The sequence below is a fragment of the Lutra lutra genome, chromosome 6 (assembly GCF_902655055.1).
Source record: "Lutra lutra chromosome 6, mLutLut1.2, whole genome shotgun sequence".
NCBI classification, from domain to species: Eukaryota; Metazoa; Chordata; class Mammalia; order Carnivora; family Mustelidae; genus Lutra; species Lutra lutra.
In genome coordinates this window covers 9,821,866-9,841,780 of record NC_062283.1, presented here as the reverse complement: position 1 = coordinate 9,841,780, position 19,915 = coordinate 9,821,866, and the positions used below count along the sequence as shown (strand labels likewise).

The 19,915-nt window shown below is 42.1% G+C and overlaps 1 protein-coding gene across 5 annotated transcripts in view; it reads left to right on the top strand.

Annotated features, from left to right (window-relative positions):
- Positions 1-19,915, top strand: part of RNF144B (ring finger protein 144B) — a 164,450-nt gene that overhangs the window by 122,284 nt on the left and 22,251 nt on the right. For all 5 annotated transcript variants that reach the window (XM_047732948.1, XM_047732947.1, XM_047732946.1 and 2 more), the window contains 2 exons: positions 3,227-3,331; positions 14,975-15,035. In XM_047732948.1, the coding sequence (XP_047588904.1) occupies positions 3,227-3,331; positions 14,975-15,035 (166 nt within the window). The remainder of the gene's footprint in view (positions 1-3,226; positions 3,332-14,974; positions 15,036-19,915) is intronic.

Below are 19,915 nucleotides of genomic sequence, written 5' to 3'. Positions count from 1 at the left end.
AGGCCCCTGTGTGGCTCGGTGGTTAAGTGACTGACTCTGCCTCAGGTCCCAATTCCAGGGTCCTGGGATTGAGTCCCCCATCAGGCTCCTTGCGCAGTGGGAAACCTGCTTCTCCTGCCTGCTGCTCCCCCTGCTCGTGCTCGCTCTCTCTCTGACAAATAAATAAAGTCTGAACATCTATGATAAACTCTTGGGAAAGCTTAGATTTCCACTTTACAAGTTTGCAAAAGAAGTTGAAATAATTTTTTTTTTTCGGAGTCTTCTGTAAAGACTCACACAGTCTTTCTTTTTGGTTTCTATTTGACCCTAAGCTTTTTCTAGAGATGCAAATCGTTTTAAAGGGAGGCTTGAATGGAGGCGTGTGTGCTGTTCTGTTGCAAATATCTGTCCTGTTTATGATGCTTCTGGATCATAGCAGCTTCACTGGTTCTTGGAAGGGGGTAGAGAAAGGATAATCTCAGAAGGTCAGAGGATTAACATTTCCCCATGAAGTTCTTGATAGAAAGTCTAAGATCACGCGAAGCGGAGTAAAAATAATTCTGCAGTCTGTGACTTTTTCAAAGGGTTCCCGTATACAGAATTTCAGGTTTGTGTTTTGTGTGTGCATGTGTTTTGAATCCTTTGAGGTAACCATAACCGATATTATCATTTTTTAAAAACATTTTATTTATTTGACAGAGATCACAAGGAGGCAGAGAGGCAGAGAGAGAGAGGGGGGAAGCAGGCTCCCTGCTCAGCAGAGAGCCCGATGTGGGGCTCGATTCCAGGACCCTGAGATCATGACCTGAGCCGAAGGCAGAGGCTTAACCCACTGAGCCCCCCAGACGCCCCAACAGATGTTATAATTTCTGGTGTTTCAGTGAAGGGAAGCTGGTCTGGGGCACAGTCTAAGTCACTTTCCCATCATCGCCTGCTAGCCTGGCTCCACGGCCGGAGCCCAGATATTCTGATAGATGTTCGTGGCTCCGTTCACTTTGTTTTCCTGGATACCTTCCCCTTGAACCTGGGGACCATACATTTTTAGAGTCTTTCTGCTTAAATTTCAAGTGGCAGCTGGGGAGACCGAAGTGGTCACATTAGCATCTGTGTGGCGGACGGAGGGCCAAGAGGTCCGCAGATCAGAGCCGGGTGGACAAGCCTTCACATCATTTTTTCATTTGTCCCTGGGTGTGACACTCCGTTCTGTGCGCCAGCTCTACTGGTCCTCTCGAGTGCTGCGTGTGTGCAGATTCTTCCCCACATTTCCTGATGCGTCTCTCTCCTGCTTCTCATTCTTAGCGCAGGAGACCATGTCTGGTGCCGAAACTCCTGGAGCAAGTGATTGCTCACCCTTCTCTCATATGAGAAAATAAGAGCTAAAATACAGCACCCAGAGTGCAGTCGACGGTAGGAAGAGTTCTGCGAGAGGAGCCCTGTTCCCGGATACCTTTTATTCTCCATACGGACCCAGGAGCACTTTCCCCATGTGTTTAAACATCATTTGAAAATATTTTTCATGATTCCTCAGTGAGCCGTTGTATGAATTGAGCATCATTTATTTACGTGTTCTTCTGTTTTGGGTATTTGGGTTACTTTCTCATTTTTTGATGATGAATGGTGATGAATGGCATAGGGGGAAAATGGACTCCTTGAAGAAGGGAATTGTGAAGCACGTGAAGAAATACAAATCTGGTTTAAATGCTTTGCTCTAGTCATTGCTTCCGGAGTCCACTGTAACAGTAATTTCAATCAGCTAAATACAGGATTAGTTTCCTGAAATAATGCATTGTGATATTAGTTTTATTTTCAGACGGGGAAAAATAAAGATGGGAGCACCTGGGTGGCTCAGTCATTAAGCATCTGTCTTCAGCTCAGGTCAGGATCTCAGGGTCCCAGGATCGAGCCCCACATCCAGCTCCCTGCTCAGTGGGGAGTCTACTTCTCCCTCTGTACTACTCCCCCTCATGTTTGCTGTCTCTGTGTCTCTTCTCTCAAATAAATAAATAAAATCTTCCAAAAAAAAAAAAAAAACCCCACAAAGAACAAAGAAATAGGTTCACGATTATGGTATCTGTATTCTGACCATAGAATTTATTTAATAGTAAGCTTTTATAAAAGGTTGGTGCAACAGCAATATTATTAATGTAGCAGGTTGATACATAAATGCATAAGTTTGAAGAATTTGAACCCAGTTGTAAAGAATCATAATTTTATAAGGGTTGTTAGTTCATTGACCGGCTTATGTATTTTTGGGGTATCCTCAAACATGTGTTCTTGACTTGTTTTCATCATGCATACAGAAAAGAGCTCCAATTATGAGCAAATTAGTAGAAACTGAGGAGTCCACTTCTGGGATTTCTTTCTTTTTTTTTTTTTAAAGATTTTATTTATTTGAGAGACTGAGTGAGCAAGAGAGAGCATGAGCAGAGGGGAAGAGCAGAGGGAAAGGGAGAAGCAGACTCCCGGTTGGACAGGGAGCCCAACTCAGGGCTCGATCCTGGGACTCCGGAGTCATGACCTGAGTGGAAGGCAGACACTTAACCAACTGAGCCAAAACTTAACTACTCATAGCCTACTGTTGACCAGAAGCCTTACTGATAACATAAACAGTTGATTAATACATATTCTGTATATGTATTATATACTGTATTCTTATAATAAAGGAAGCTGTAGAAAATGTTAAGAAAATCATTAAAGAAAATATACTTGTAGCACTGTATTTATTAAAAAAAAATGTGCATGTAAGTGGACCCACACAGTTCAAACCCATGTTGTTCAAGAGTCAGCTGTATTTTGATTCTGTTTGGCTAAATCAGCATGAGAGTCAGAGTTCTACTTTTGAGCGAGCTTTGAGGGAGAGGACCACTAGGTAAAAATGGAACTGGGAAGTCACATAAGTTAAAAAAAGAGAGAGTAAAGAAGGCATTTGCCATCAGGGCAAATGAGGGTTTCTTCTTTCCCATATCCATGTTGGATGAAAAGTGTGAGCATATGGGAATTTGACTTGTTGCCTTGAATAAACTCATATTCTTAGGAAGAGGTCATACGTAATTAATCACCTGTCTTGCTTTCTTTCCCAAGCGATGGGTCTTAGTGCTCACACTTGTGATAACTTTGGTCCTTCTCGGTTTCCCCGAACACAAGAGCCCCAGGACTGCCAGTGAAGGAAGGGCAGGCGAGGGTGGTGTGTAACCTTTGTGCTACTGTGAGGCAATGGGTAATTGTCTTTTTCCTTCTTACCTTCTAGTGCTTGAAACAGTACCTGCAGCTGGCAATCCGAGAAGGCTGTGGGTCTCCCATTGCTTGCCCTGACACGGTGTGCCTGAACCACGGGACCCTGCAGGAGGCGGAGGTATGCTCGATTTCCATGACCTTCCCTCTTGCCTGTTGATGTTATTCCCTGGGATCCTCACTGCGGTACTTCCCTGCCAGAGGGTCTAGAATCAAAATGCAGAGGCTACCTCTTTAAAGGTGTCCTTTGTTGCTGCATACCTAGGGATACTTCATACAGACTGTTGAAGCTGTTGCTTACCGCAGTTCTGTTGATAAATGCTGTCTGCGTGTTGAAGAAACTTTCCAATAGTCAAAGGCGCTAGGAATCAGGTTTACCAGATGTGCGGTTTGGAGGCGGAAGAACAAGGGGTCTTGTGATCTCTAATACTTTAAAGATAAGCAGACGACAGATTTTAACCAGTTATAGACAATATAAACTATAGTGGTTGTACAGAAAGAGATGGAGTCGAGTCATTTCCACAGGCCTCTGGTTGGATCTTTATCATATATCAGAAATGTCTTTTTTGAATGAGTTCTTCTCCCATTTCCTTAAGATTGTGACATACCATTTTCCTTTGTTTCTTCAATCCCTGATCAGGAGCCTTGCCCTTGAATCTGCTTTTTTTTTTTTTTTTTTTTTTTTAAGATTTATTTATTTGAGATAGAAAGCACGAGTGGGGGGCAGAGGGAGAGGGAGACTCCCCACTGAGCAGGGAGCCTGACAGGAGGCTCGATCCCAGGACCCTGGGATCATGACCTGAGCCGAAGGCAGATGATTAGCTGATTGAGCCACCCAGGTATCCCAGGTCCTGCTCGCTTTAAATCAGGAGATAACCCATGCTAACCCATCTTTGGGAAGATTGTAAGCATTGCTCCTTTTACTTCTTTGCTTTGGCTTGATTGTTAGAATGGAAAGAAGTCCCATGAAACAGAGGAAGTAAGTGACTCGTCAGCAAACACAGCTCACCTGCTGTGCACTTGGTGGTCTTCCAGATGCTTTCATAGCTGGTGAACCGTCCAGTCCCTTCAACAGATTTAGAAAGGGAAGCACAGGGGGATTAAGTAATTTCCCCAAGAGTGCATATCTAAAGCCCCAAAGAGCTACAATTCTAACCCAATCCAGTTCTTTCTGACCTCCACAACTACATGGCTTTAAGAGTAGAAGGTGGTGGGCGCCTGGGTGGCTCAGTGGGTTACGCCTCTGCCTTCAGCTCAGGTCATGATCCCAGGATCCTGGGATCGAGCCCCGCATCGGGCTCTCTGCTCAGTGGGGAGCCTGTCTCCCCCACCTCTCTCTACCTGCCTCTCTGCCTACTTGTGATTTCTGTCAAATAAATAAATAAAATCTTTAAAAATAAAAAAAAAAGAGTAGAAGGTGGTAGGTAGATTGTGTAATAAAGGACCTGATAATTGGAGACTCAGTAGTGTGCATTCATGTGTGCGTGGATATGTATGTATATGTATGTGTAGGTGGGGATGAGTGTGTTGATAGGCTTTGTTTGTAAAGCATGTCCTCTGTTTTGTAAGCAGAGCAGGCAGAAAGATGTTTATAGACCATTTTAACCAATCTGCCTCCGGGTGTCTCCTGTTCAGTTCATGGAATATCAGCTAGGGGTTATAAGTGAGCTTGAAGTATTTTCTAGGGAAGTATAAAAGGAATATATAATGGTTTAGAAGTGTGAATAATGAAATCATGAAATAATAGAATGTTTTTAATAAAAAAATAATACTGATTATGTCATCCTGTGTTGAGAAATACTGCTTTCTTTTGTGTGAGAAAAGTATAGAAGGAAATTAAAGTGGGGAAAGACTGGGTTAGCTAGACAATTTGGCAGTGGGTTTTAAAGTAAGACTCGGGGGCGCCTGGGTGGCTCAGTGGATTAAAGCATCTGCCTTCGGCTCAGGTCATGATCTCAGGGTCCTGGGATCGAGCCCTGCATTGGGCTCTCTGCTCAGCAGGGAGCCTGCTTCCCCCCTCTCTCTTTGCCCACCTCTGCCTACTTGTGATTTCTCTGTCAAATAAATAAAATCTTTTTTTTTAAAGATTTTATTTATTTATTTGACAGAGAGAGATCACAAGTAGACAGAGAGGCAGGCAGAGAGAGGGAGGGAAGCAGGCTCCCCACCGAGCAGAGAGCCCGATGCGGGACTCGATCCCAGAACCCTGAGATCATGACCTGAGCCGAAGGCAGCGGCTCAACCCACTGAGCCACCCAGGTGCCCTAAATAAATAAAATCTTAAAAAAAAAATAAGTAAGACTCAGGTGTTCACGAGCATCTTTTGATGCATAATCCTAGGAAAGGTGCTTCCTTTTTGATTTGCCTCTGTGAAAATCTGATCAGTCAGTGGTGTTTATCAAGTGTGCACAGCCTGCCAGGCCCTGTTCCAGGATACAGAGGCAAATAAGATCAGCCCAGTGCTAACTTCATGGAGTTTCTGGTCCAGCAGAGTGACATTAACCGGATGACAAGTGAAATTAACTACAGGCCTGTATCCTAGACCTTGCACTGTCCAATCCAGTAGCCACTTGCTACATGTGGCTATTTACATTTTAATCAATTAAGATTAGGGGTGCTGAGTGTTGGTTGAGTGTCTGCCTTCGGCTCAGGTCATCATCTCAGGGTCTTGGGGTTGAGTCCCATGTGGGGCTCCCTGCTCAGCGGGGAGTCTGCTTCTCCCTCTCCCTCTGCCTGCTGCTTCCATTGCTTGTGCTCTATCTCTTTGTCAAATGAGTAAATAAAATCTTAAAAAAATTAATTAAGATGAAATAAAATTAAAAATTCATTCCTGTGGTTGCCCTAATCATGTTCTAAGTGCCCCATAGCCACATGTGGCTCATGGCTGCCCGATTAGACAGCACCGACTATGACATCTCTGACATTGCAGAAAGGTCAACGGCATGGCGTTGTTGTAGACTTTTCAACTAGGTAACCACTAGCCATTGACAATTCGGATATCAAATGTTAGAGCTAACATTTGTTAGTGTTCAGATGAGTGGGTGAGGAGAGCCTGTCTCACAGCTCTCCAGAACAGAATTTAATTTTCCTGACTTTCTTAGTATAGAATTTTCTTTTCATATTTGCTTACAGTTCTCCCCCTCATCTGATTTCTTACCCCTTCCCCATCATATACATTCTCAACACACTTACCCGGTACTCATTCCATGTACCCAGTTTGACTCAAAAAACAGTTTAACTTTTAGGCTGTATGGAAACCCAACAAACCCATAATCCCATAATACCTCTTAGAAGTTACCAAAGGGTATTTGGAAAAAAAAACCAACCAACAAACAAAAACAGAACAAAAACATCTTCTGAACTAAACTATAGTATGTCTTCAATTCTTCAAAGTCTGTTTCCCATTAGGCGAGTAGGAAGACACTCCAGGGCATTAAAGGGATGGTTCTGTTGTCACTGGTCTGCCGAGAGGCTGACTAAAGATGGGCGTGAATGTACAGTCTGAGCGTGAATGTACAGTCGTCAGAGTTCTTAACCAACGGGCCACTTCTCCTCAGTCCCCAGAGGAAAACATTGTGCTGGTGGTAGTTAGCGGTCTCTCATTTTGAATGGCGACGTGAATAGAACATTATGTTAAAAATAGTGGTAGCTTTACCAGTTTATATGGGACCATTCCTTTGAAAGCAAATACCACATACACATGAACTTGGGCTATACCATCTTCCTTTCTGGCTTCCTTTACATCAAGCTTTCCTTGTATATGGTTATTATTATGATAGGCAGTTCCCTCTCTCTCTCTCTTTTTTTTTTCCACGAAGCCCACTGTGGGGCTCAAACTCTTGACCCTGAGATCAAGACCTGAGCTGAGACCAAGAGTTGGTTGCTTAACTGACCGAGCCACCCAGGTGCCCCTAGAATAGGTAGCTCTTAATGCAGATACGATTGAGCATATCATAATGGGGCTTATCTGCCTTATGCTTGACTGGATTCTGTCTCTATGACTATTTCTTCTGCCTTTTAAAAAACATTTAATTATACAGGTAACATAAATAAACTTCACGTGTTAAAAATAGTTCTGGTTGAGACTCATATTCCCTTGGTGCTGCTTCTGTTCATGTTATAGTATGTGATTCTTCATCATCCACTGTCTTATAAAACGCATGTAAGTAGAACATTTCTTCATTCGTCTTCACAGGACACCAGGCATTTAAACTCTTTGCTTCACATGCTTTCCGGTGTAGATCTAGCGCATATGGTTGCCTGTGTTCCATGCGTCCATCCCTGCTCACGGCGGGACCCCCTGCCTTCTTACCGCATCCAGTTGAGGATCAACAGTGGCTTTGCCCCATAATTTTTGTTTATCAGGGATGGCTTCATTAGCAGAACATTTAATACCCGATCCAAGTACGGCTTGCTTCTGGAGGAGGACACTCTAAAAGTACAATGGGGCCTCCCTGCATTGCGTGGTAATGTTAGCTGGTGGTGGGCTTTTCTCAGGTACCCGGATACCCATTACGGATAAGACTGTTCTGATAGCGTCACTTCCAGCAAGGCCCAGGGAGTTCGTAGCCCTATTAAAAGGTGATGACTACTGGAGCCCTGCCCTTCCTGTGTTAGGGAAGTAGCACACCACCCCCGCTGGGGAAACCTGAGCCATTTGTCGGGGTCCTATAAAACTAGAGTGGTGAGCGCATACCTACCATTACATGGCCTGAGAAATTCAACTTCTTCCCTCCACCAGTTGGCAGTGGAGGGCAAGGAAGAGCTTCTCAACAACCAAGTCTCCTTCCAAGTCCTGGGGCATTGACATGACTGCCTGCTTCTTGGGCTAGAGTCCCCACCTGCCCCAGAGCAAGGATGCGTGCAGCTGCTCGTGCCAAGCATGGGGGTTCCAGAATTTCTATAGGAGGAGGTTTAGGCTGTGGGGCGCCGTGGAGGACTCGGGGTGGTAGGAGGGGAGCACTAAGGAATTTGAAGCTACATTTGCAGAATAAATACAGATATTACTCTTGTTGCCTGTTTATCCGGGTGGCTTTGGTAAAGGCTTTCGGAATTCTAGAGAGCCATGTGCTCCCCACAAATGATCCTTCTGCACAGCCCTCACTTGCTGTGTCCTCTCGTCACACTCTTCCTCCCCATCATCACAGCGTGAGGCGGGACAGGGGGAAGATAAGGATGCCCAGCCAGGCAGCCAGATTCCTGTTGTTGTGGCTGAAGGATCTGGACGGGAAGGAACCAAGTATGTCTGTGATAACTTTGGGCTGTGATGCATGTTGAGGGGATTATGAGTCAAACATCAGGGTGGCGCAGAGAAAGCAATCTGCTCTGCCATTGTCAATAGATACTTTTAGGGTTCCAGTTGGATTTTGCTTTGGAATGCATTTAAAGCTTTGCTTTAAAACTGCATACAAGTGTACAAAAATGTTTCTAGGATTTTTCTCCAACTAAAGGCAAGTGTAAGAAGAGTAAGCAGCAGTGGGTTGAACATGTCACATGGTTGGGCACATGGGCAAATCCCTTTTACCCGTGGAGGAGCCACGGGAGAAAGGCGCAAGAGGGTGTAGGAGGGTGTTCTGGAGAACAGGTGAAAAAGGAACAGCGAAAGCAGCCTTCTTCAGGGAACTGTGAAAACAGTTCCCGCCCTGGCATTCCAGCTCCCGCCATCTTTCTCACTTCCCAGGAGGGCCCTGCCTTCTGGCTCTTGGACAGTGATGGCCCCTTGTTTTTTTCCAGCAGGTTTCAAAATCTAGTACAGAGAGAAGATGGGAGTTTGGTCAGTACACTCAAGTGATGAATGGGGGATGTTAGGAAGGACAGTTCTTATTTTCTGGGTTGAGACAGGAAACCGGGTAGTTTTTGTATCAGTGTGATAAGGCATTTATCTGTATGGGTAGGACTATTTCTCTTGCCAGTATTTTTGCAAGTCATAGCCCCTCACAAATTGCCATGCTCCAATGGTCCCCGTGGTCACTCCTATCGTCAAATATACCATCTCTTGCATTCTTTGTTCGGTCTGTCTCTTTAATGTTTTAAAGCAGCAGTAGCAGAAGTATGGTTTAAAGGGCCAAACCCAAGTGAAGACTAGGCTTTTCTTTCTTTTTCTCTTTTTTCCTGGCTGTCTAGACCTTGATGAGTAGAACTTGCATGAAGCCAATCCCTAACTTCACGGTTTTAACCATTTCATTTTCCCAACTAAAATATAATATATATTATATTCTTTGATATGGGGGCGCCTGGGTGGCTCAGACGGTTAAGCCTCTGCCTTCGGTTCAGGTCATGATTTCAGGGTCCTGGGTTGGAGCCCTGCAGTGGGCTCCCTGCTCAGTGGGGAGACTGCTTCCTCCTCTCTTTGCCCCTCCGCCTCTGTTCATGCTCTGTCTCTTATTTTCTCTCTCTCAAATAAATAAATAAAATCTTTAAAAAAGTAACCTTTTCTATACATATTGTATTTTATACATAAGATAAGATTTATATATGAGGTCAGTCTTATGGGAACACACTATTTCAGCATAAATGCTTCTCTGGCAAGCAGGCTCTACTGTCTCCCCCCACCCCCACATCCTTCTTTAGTTTTTTTTTTTTTCCCCTTAAGATTTTATTTATTTATTTATTTGACAGACAGAGATCACAAGTAGGCAGAGAGAGAGGAGGAAGCAGGCTCCCCGCTGAGGAGAGAACCTGATGTGGGGCTCGATCCCAGGATCCTAGGATCATGAGCTGAGCCAAAGGCAGAGGCTTTAACCCACTGAGCCCCCCAGGCGCCCCGCTTCTTTAGTTTTTGTAGGGCTAGTGTCAATGTGAGTGGTGATGCCTGCTTGGATATTATGATCATAGTTAATATAGGAAACAAATGTATACCTCACTTTTCATTTCTTGTCAGTTGTGAATGTTAGATGTATCTAATTAACCACGATGTGTAACAGTTACAGCTCCCCACGCGTATGTATATTGTGAGTGCCCTGGTTGTCCTGTGCTATGGTTAGAGTGGAATGGAGAACGGACGGCTTGCAGTCAGATAGTTGAGTAAGCACCCTCAGGTGGATGTGACCCAGAATGCGATCATGGGCGATTGGTAGCTTTTCGTTTTTACTGTTCTGTATTACTGTTCTTATTCTGTTAAAATTATACTGAGTTTATCTTCTCTTTGAATTAAATTTTCCTTCTTTGTGGAAAGAATTACTAGAATGATGAGGATGAGAAAAAGTGGTCTTTCGCACTTGGATTGAAGGAGAGAGAAATTTTTGTGTAACAGGCAGGTTAATATAAATTTCAAAGGAGAAATAGCAATAAAAATCACTTTAAATCAAGATAAGAATTTTTTAGATCTGATGGAAGTGGTCTCTTGATAGTTGAGAAGATACTTGGAAATTTTTGTTTTTATAGCTTGCATGTGGATCTGGTTATTAGTGGATTAGAACCCCCTGAATGCAGTAAATATCCGTAGTCCATACTGACCTGAATACATAAATGAATAATAAGTAGATGGGGGAGAAGGGACAGGCTTTTTTTTTTTAAGATTTTATTTATTTGAGAGTGAGAGATAGAGATCACAAGCAGGGGGAAGGATTGAAGAAGAAGTAGACTCCCCACTGAGCAGGAAGGCCCATGTAGGACTGGATCCCAGGCTCATACCCTGAGCTGAAGGCAGATGCTTAATTGACCGAGCCGCCTAGGCACCCTAGGGACAGTTCTTTCTTACAATAGAATCCTAATTAACAAATACAGAACGAATGATGGAAATAGAAAATCATTAAGCAAATATCACAGTAATGACTATTAGAGGAAAGAATTATCAGTAGATACAACAATTAATGGGGCAAAGGTATGATGAGAAACAGGATATTTGCAGAATCTCAAAATGTATTCCTACAAGAACAAGATACTTGATGATTACAAAGGGTGGAGTGATCTGGTGGACACCACCATAACCAAGTTAAAAAGTCAACATTACCTGTAATGAGATGGGTGTCCTCCTGTACATCCTTAATGGCTCAACATCACTTCTGTGACATTCTGGCCAAAACTGCACAGGAAATCATCACAGGAAAGCATCAGATGAACCCAAATCAGAGAACACTGTAGGACATAACTAGCCTGGACTCTTCAAAGTCATGAAAGGTCAAGGTCATGAAAGGCAAGGACAAACTGAGGAACTGCCACAGAATGGAAAAGGCTAAGGAGACTTGGCAACTAAATTCAGGGAGGGATCCTGAATTAGATCTTAGACTGGACCAAAAAAAAAAAAAGACAAAAGTGGACAGTTTTTGAACATGGAATAAGGCTTACAGATAGTTTGTTTTATATCAACGTAAATTTCATTACTTTAATTCTTACCTATGGTTATGTAAGGTGTTAACATTAGGAGAAGTTGGGGAGAATGGGATTTTGGAACTCTCCCCAAGTTCGTCAGTCTAAGATTATTTCAAAATAAAAAAGTTAAAAAGGAACATTCTGGAATGATTTTGAACGATTTGGAATTTCTTTGTTGGCAGGGAGAGGACACTGATATATCACAAGACACCTCTTCATAATCTCTTTCATTGGAGTTTCAGTTTTGCAATCAGTTTGCAAGTCTGATTGTTTCAGGTTTTGTTTTGTTTTGCTTTTGAAAGCAGTAGCCCTTTAACCTGTGATCTAATCGACCCTTCAGTAATCATCCTAACACGTTTATTTCAGGTTTATAATTGTAAGAGACCTTGAGCAATCGAGACTTAGCTCCACATGGCAGTGAAACCGGGAATTTAATACTTTGGATCGTCTTTTTTTTTTTTTTTTTTTTTTTTTTTTACAAGGTCCAGCTTTCTCTGATCTGAAGCCATGGGTATAATAGAAACATTTCAGAGAACTAGTCTAATCTGTAAAGCCAACAAATGGTAAGATCAAGGAGTCGATTCTCTTTTTTTCCCAAGGAGTAGATTTAAAAGAAAAAACCCTAACGTGTCTTTATTGCCTTCTGGGTATTTTAAGTTTCTTGAGAGCAGCTTCTCTGCCCCCTTTCCTCGTCTGTCTTCCCAGGGTTCCAGACACTGTTGTACCTTTAATGCATTGTCAGAACACCGAAAAGGTGCAAATCCAAGTGGTGGGGTCTGGGAAGAGAAGAGAATGGTGGTGATGGAACTAAGGTGTTTTTTTTTCTTTTTTTTAAATCACAAATTTCAATAGAAAAAATTGATTTACCCTATTAAGTCTTAATTCCATAAAAATCTTTGATCTATAAAAAAATAATAGGAGATTCAAAGTAGAATAAGAGACCAAAAAAATCAGAGCCCTCTGACTTCCCTGTTGGCAGAGACGTGTCCTCTATGAAATTTAGCTTTCTAATTTAAATTAAACTTCCATCTCGGGGTGCCTGGGTGGCTCAGTGGGTTAAAGCCTCTGCCTTCGGCTCAGGTCATGATCTCAGGGTCCTGGGATCGAGCCCCCGCATCGGGATCTCTGCTCAGCAGGGAGCCTGCTTCCCTTACTCTCTGCCTGCCTCTCTGCCTACTCGTGATCTCTCTCTCTGTCAAATAAATAAATAAAATCTTAAAAAAAAAAAAAAGAAAGAAAGAAACATCCATCTCTCCTGTTGTTGACTTTTTACTGCATTAATTTGTCTCAGTTTTCTCATTAGCATTTCATCTGTGTCTAAAGTACTCTATCTCCTGTTTGCTTTGTCTTCCGTCAACGGTATTTGACTTAGCTGCTACATATATTGCATGTCATTGAAAAAAAAATTAGAATTTTTAGGAGTTGACTTTGAGGGGTTTGAAGAAGTTCTTCATCAGTCCAGAAGCTGTTTTATTTGGGGGCAAGTAGAGTATAAGACTGTCCCATAGAATCAAAGGCCTCTGCGGGGGGGCGTTAAAATAGATATACAGACTCTCACTGAGGTCTCTTCAGCCCAGAGGACATCATCTCCAAGTCACCTTGGCCTCAAAGTTGAAGTAGTATTAGATTATTTGTTCTCTGCCACAAGGAAGCAATGACTAAGTCAGGAGTTGAATTCAGATTCCTTAATGCCTCCCATCCCTTTGGTTACCTATGTCTTCTGTCTCCTACTCAGAATTTTTTTTGAGACACCTTTGTCTTTTAGGAAAGATGTCCAGGTGGTATTATAACAGATGAAACAGAACTGGCTTTCAGTGTAATAAAAGTCTAACCACACTTTAAAAAAGTATGGTACAACACATAGCATATAAAATTAACGATAATTTTTTTTTTTTACAGTGATTGCTCAGGAGCTTTATTTAAAGTGCCAGATGAAAATGCAGCCTTTTCCTCCCAGCTGGAGAAAAATGTTATAATTAAATTAAATTTATGTTTTACTGTACTTGGAATGGAGAAGACTGAACTTGCCTGTTTTGTAGTCCTTCATAGGTTTTAGCTAACTTTGTTTAATTCATTTGCCAAGTAAACAAATGGAATTTTTTGTGTGAGGAGGAGGATTTGATTTTGAATACCTATTAAAATGTACTGTATTTGTTAAGTGTAATTTTTTTTTAAAGTTTTTTATTTATTTATTTGACAGAGAGAAATCACAAGTAGGCAGAGAGGCAGGCAGAGAGAGAGGAGGAAGCAGGCTCCCTGCTGAGCAGAAAGCCCGATGTGGGGCTTGAACCCAGGACCTGGGATCATGACCTGAGCCGAAGGCAGCGGCTTAACCCACTGAGCCACCCAGGCGCCCCTGTTAAGTGTAATTTTTAAATTTTAAATTTTTAATTATTTTTATTAACATATAATGTATTATTTGCCCCAGGGGTACAGGTCTGTGAATCGTCAGCCTTACACATGTTAAGTGTAATTTTTAACTGCCTCATTTTTTTTTTTTTTACTCTTGTTTTCTTAAGGCAGACTTCCTTTCTTTGGTTGTAGGAACTTCCGTCTAGATATATTTCATACCGAAGGACATGTAGTGTTTTCGAGTCAGAATTGCCAAGGCTACGACTGTGTCCTGTATCAACTTGCTAAATGTTTAGAAAGCCTAATATCAAATCCTTGAGTCTTCTCAGTTATAAATCTTTTAAGCAACATCAATATAGTTGGCGTCAATGGAGCTACTATTTTTAGAATGCCAGTGTAAGAGCAGTTAGCTTTTCCTGCCTCTGACTTCGAAATGCAATTTGAAAGGATTAATCTGAAGTGTTCTTTGGTTAGGTCTGACTCACTGTCATTTACTTGTAAACCTTTGGTTCATATCGCCATCTGCAATGGAAATAGGAGTTCAATCACAAGAAATACCTTTAGCATTTCTTTCCTACCAGGACACGGATGACAATGAGGGAAAACCAGGGGCCCTGCGAAGTGATTTTTTTTTTGTCTGAAGAAATTATTTTCATATTGTTTAGAAGAGTCTATTCCCGAGGAGACAATGAGGTTTTCATAATTCCTGAGGCACTATCTACCTGGCCTTAGTTTTTAAGGGTTCTAAAGCTAGAACCATAATCTTTTAAACATTTCTTAAATGAACATGGAGTGATAAAGAACATCTTTCATATATATATACACACACACAAATAATTGGGGAAGTCCAAAAGTTTGGTTGTCTGGTCTTAGTAGCTGCTGAGGGTAAGGATGGAATTTGACGAAGGAGTCCTGTCTTGGGTGCTTCAAGTAGTGGCTGCCGTAGAAATTGCTGCTTGTCTTATCACGGAAGTGTGGAGAGAAAATGTTCTCGAACCACTGGTATAAAGTAAGCCAGACAAGAAGGAGAGGCCTTTGAAGGCTGGAACTCTGGGCTCCAATGAGGAGAGAGACCTCATCTTGTTAATATCTCTGATTTCAGATTGCCTCCCTGGTGCCCGTGGATCAGTTTCAGCTCTACCAGCGGTTAAAATTTGAACGAGGTACGTATGCCCTCCTCTTTCTGTCCCCATGTTGAGTTGTGGCTTTCCATGTGTCATCTTCACACTAACCTCCACAGAAGGTTAAGGAGGCTGTGGGCTGTCACCGAAGCCACAAGGGCACTCGGAAAGGGGAAAACCTGGCATTGCATCTTAACATTTCAGCTTTCTCAGCCTCAGGCAGAAAAAATGCAGGCTAGCAGGAAATAGAAGCTTCCTTATGTTGGCTGTTGTGTATTTTTAAGTTGGCTCATGTGAGACAAGTTCTGCAAAAGTTGTATAGTTTCACACAAGAGGATGTTCCTTAAAATGCTTTTTACCACCGGCTTTCCCACTCGTGAAGATCACTTCAAAACCTCCACCGACCCAAACATTTTTACTGCTGCTTGTAATACTCACTATTTGTTCTTTTGATACCACACCTGTAATCAGAGTGATGGTGTCATTCTAATGCAATTTACAATCTACCAGGCTCATTTTCTTTCTGGCTTTGGCCTTGCGGTAATTTATATAGCTTTCTATTTGTACTCCCTTTTTATCTGTAAGATTTATTTATTTTTGTTCTTTTACCAAGATCTTTTTTTAAGTAGCCCTTTCTGTTCTGTCACACTCTGGACATTCTTGAACTAAATGGTCTTTCTTTCTTTCTTTTGAAGATTTATTTATTTATTTTAGAGAGAAAAAGAGAGTGTACTTGCACAAGCAGGGAACAGGGGCCCAGGGAGAGGGAAAGGGGAAGTAGATTCCCTGCTGAGTGCAGAGCCCAATACAGGGATCCATCCCAGGACCCTGAGATCATGACCTGAGCTGAAACCAAGAGTCAGACGCTTAACCGACTGAGCCCCCCAGGCGCCTCTAAATGGTCTGTTTTTCTATATCTGAGAAATAGGAGAAAATTGTTCGCCTAGAACACATAGTCTCATTGAGTGTATAAAATAAACTCTCATCTAGCATGAACATTCAAGTTTTCTGATTGTTAACTCTTAAATTTGGATTAGTAAAGTCTAAGAGGTAAAATGAAGGAAAGAAGAACATTTCTCTCTCATGTGTGAGTCTTTCATGGGTTGTCTCGCTTGTCTTATCTTTGATGCATTTTAAGTTGATCAAATAGTTTGACTCATACATAGAATTTATTTTTTTATCATAGGTTCTAGGCAGATGTCCCACTACAGATCCCATGAATTGATCATGGATTTTATTATCCTTATTTTTTAGATGAAGAAAGTAACAATTGGAGAGGTTGAGACCTGCCTAGCATCACATAGACTGTATCTAAGCTTCTTCATCTATAGGAATAATTCCATATTTTAAAAAAGATTTTATTTATTTATTTGAGAGAGAGGGAGAATGAGAGCGAGCGAGTATGAGAGGTAGAAGATCAGAGGGAGAAGCAGACCCCCAGCTGAGCAGGGAGCCCAGTGCGGGACCCGATCCCAGGACTCCGGGATCATGAGCTGAGCTGAAGGCAGTCGCTTGACCAACTGATCCACCCAGGCGCCCTCCATATTTTTTTCTTTAGGATAACATCTATCTAAAACATAAAACATACCATTTTACCCATTTTAAGTGTACAATTCAGTGGCCTTAAGAACATACACAATTTTATGCAAACATCACTACCATCTCTTTATCACCCCAAGCAGAAAATATAATTAAATAATAACTTCCCATTTCCCTTTTTTCCCCAGCCCCTGGTAACTTCTGCTCTGCTGACTGTTCTGTAAATTTGCCTAGTGTAGATATTTCATGTAAGTGCAATCATACAATATTTTCCTTTTGGGTCTGGCTTATTTCTCTTGTATAATGTCTTGAAGGTTCAGCCATGTCGTGGCATGTCTCAGGACTTCTATTTCTTTTTATGGCCAAAGGATAATATTCCATGGTATGTATATACCACATTTTGTTTAACCATTCATCTGTTGAAGGACACTTGGGTGGTTTCTACCTTTGTCTATTGTGAATAATGCTGCAGTGAACGTTGGGGTACAAGTATCTTTCTGAGTCCTTGCTTTCAGTTCTTTTGGGTTTATACCCAGGAGTGGAATTGCTGTGTCAAATGGCGATTCTATGTTTAGTGTTGGAGGAACTGCCGATTAGACATTTTTACTATTGTAAAGTGTGGGGAGTACGTTATATTTGGAAGTATGTTAAGTCTGGTGACCATGTGGTTCAACTCCCTCATTTTATAAGAAAGGAAACCAAGGTCCAGAGACATATTGATGTGAGGTGGTTCTGGAAGGCGATTTGTAATTCTCCAGTACCAATTCAGGCACTTCTTCATTGTCATCCATAATACAGAATTATTATTAGACAGTAGGCATGCCAAGTAAGAATCAATGTAAGTTAACAGTGTTACATAAGGAAGTTTACTTGATCAGCATCGTCTGTATCCGAATTGTGTATCTCATTTTTACTCGGTAGACTTCCTGTCTACCTCAAACTCAAGACTTATCAGCTAGGTGACTTTGAGGTCTAGGCCATGAAAGTTTTTTTTTTTTTTTTTTTTAAGATTTTATTTATTTAAGAGAGAGAATGAGAGAGCACGGGGCGGGGGGAAGGGAAGAGAGAGGGCAAGAGGCAGCCTCCCCACAGAGCAGGGAGCCTGATGCAGGGCTCGATCCAAGGATCCCAGAACCCCAAGATCATGACTTGAGCCTAAGGCAGATGCTTAACCAACTGAGCCACGCAGGCGCCCCTGCCATAAGAGTGTTTTATGTGGAACTGTTTAGAATGGGATCTTGGGATGTTTTAAATACTCATGTTGTGAATGAACTAAATGACTAATTGGAAAGTAAAAGTCTCTGGCTGGGCTCTCAGATACAGTTGTAGAGATTGTTGTGGCTCTGGAAAAATGGACAATCAGATCAGTGGCAGCCCTGTATCTGAATTCCCAAAATTTTCATTAGTTTGCCCAGTTCTTACTCCCTACCAAGTTCTCAGTGTTTAGTTCGTCATCTGTGTTTTGTCTTCCGCTTTACGTTGCATATACGGTTAGCTCGCCTTTTATAGCTTTGTTTTCATCTAAGTCTTCATGGGGAAAAATATTTTGAATAGGAACGAGCCTAAACCATCACTGTTTACATAAAGTGGAAAAACGGCATTTGGCATTGATTGGTTATCCTATGAATCCACTCTCCTTCCATCTGTGACTTTCCGTTGGCTACTACTGTGTTTACGGCTTTCCTCTTCTGTGTCAGCCTTCCAGTATTAACAAAGAGAAGAGGATACTAAGTTTGGCATGTGTGTTAGTGATCACTGCTGTGCTCTCGACTGGTTCTCAAAGCACATGATGCCTGATGATTAATGTTAGAATTTTGCTTGTCTCTCGAGTCTGCTTGCCCACAATCTCCTTTTTCAAAATAGGTTTTTTTTTTTTTTTTTTGAAAACTGGGTTAAGATTTTCCATCTCTAGTCCTTAAGCACTTTTCCTATTTTTTTGTGACCCTGTTTTACTTATTATAATTGCAAACTATTTCCGTTTCTTGGTAGGTTAACGGGTCCGTTCTTGGATATTTGTATTCTCACGGAGTGGCTGGAAACTCCTACAAATGGTTCAAGGGTCATAGTGTTCTCCTTTGGAGAGAAGTGAAGTAAAATAAGAATTTATTTTCCTGTTACCTGTTACTCCTCCTGCATTCTCTCATGTCTTCAGTATTTCCTTTTTGGGGGACCGAGTATCTGCTGTGTGCCAGGTGCCCTTCTAGACTCCGCCGTCAGCCGCAGCCCCACCTTGCTCTGAAAGCCGTCCGCTCTGAGCATTTGTTCCAGCCTCCTTTTGCTGTGAGTCCCCACGTTTATGATATGGCTCTTTTTTTCCTCTTGTGCCTTTATCTGTCCTTGGTGAAATATTCCCCGCCACTCTTTTATGTCCATTCATGGAGGTTTTATCTCACCATAGTAGGAGATAAACACACTGTCTCACCTAGTGTGTGGTTATTTGGTTTCTTTCGGTGTTTTTTCTTTTTAGGGCTGTGGGATACTTTAATGACCTTAGTGTCACTTTGGTTTGATTTTTTTGTGTTTTTTTTTTTGTTTGATTTTTTTAACACCTCCTGTTTCTCACGAGGTATCTTCCTGTTCGTTGCTGTTGACCGCAAGCCCATTCTTGTGCTTGCACGTGCATGCACGCACATGTTCTCCTCTTGAGCCTGCTTTTCTGGTGTTTTGTGGTAAATGTGTGACTAAGCCTAGGATTTGCTTGCGAAGCTCTTCTGGGCTTCTGGGAGCTCACACTTTCTCCTCGGCTTCCTGCTTCCTCTCCTTTACCATCAAGTCTTTCTTGTGGGTTAGTTCTCAAAATCTAAAACCGCAGTCTCTAGCAGTTTCGGCTAACAAAACCTGAAGTATCTGCAAGAAAGGACATTTATCATTGAGTAGGGTGACATTTCTAAAGGGGACCCGGATGTTCTCCATCGTGTGAAGTGTTTGCCTCTCCCCGTGTGCACTTCATTTTTTTCATCTCTCAAAGGGGGATGATAATGGACGGCTTCTGCTAGGGCTGCTGTACAGAGTGAGTTAATACTGTGTGTCTGTCACCGTGTCGTCGTTATTGTTGTTGTTTTGTTATTCATCACGGCCACCACCCCATCTGACCTTTACCCCAGTTTTCTAAACTAAATGAAGAAGGCACCTTCTAGAACCCAGATCATATCTTGACTGAGCGTATAACACAATAATACCACTTTTTTTCCCTTTTCATCTTAATTTGTATCTCTTTCAGCATGTTTCTACCCTTATTGTCCTAGATTCTAAAGCTGTCCTAGATTGTATGCTTCCCCAATGTTCATAGCAGCAATGTCCACAATCGCCAAAATGTGGAAAGCGCCAAGATGCCCTTCAACAGACAATGGATAAAGAAGACACAGTCCATACACACAGTGGAA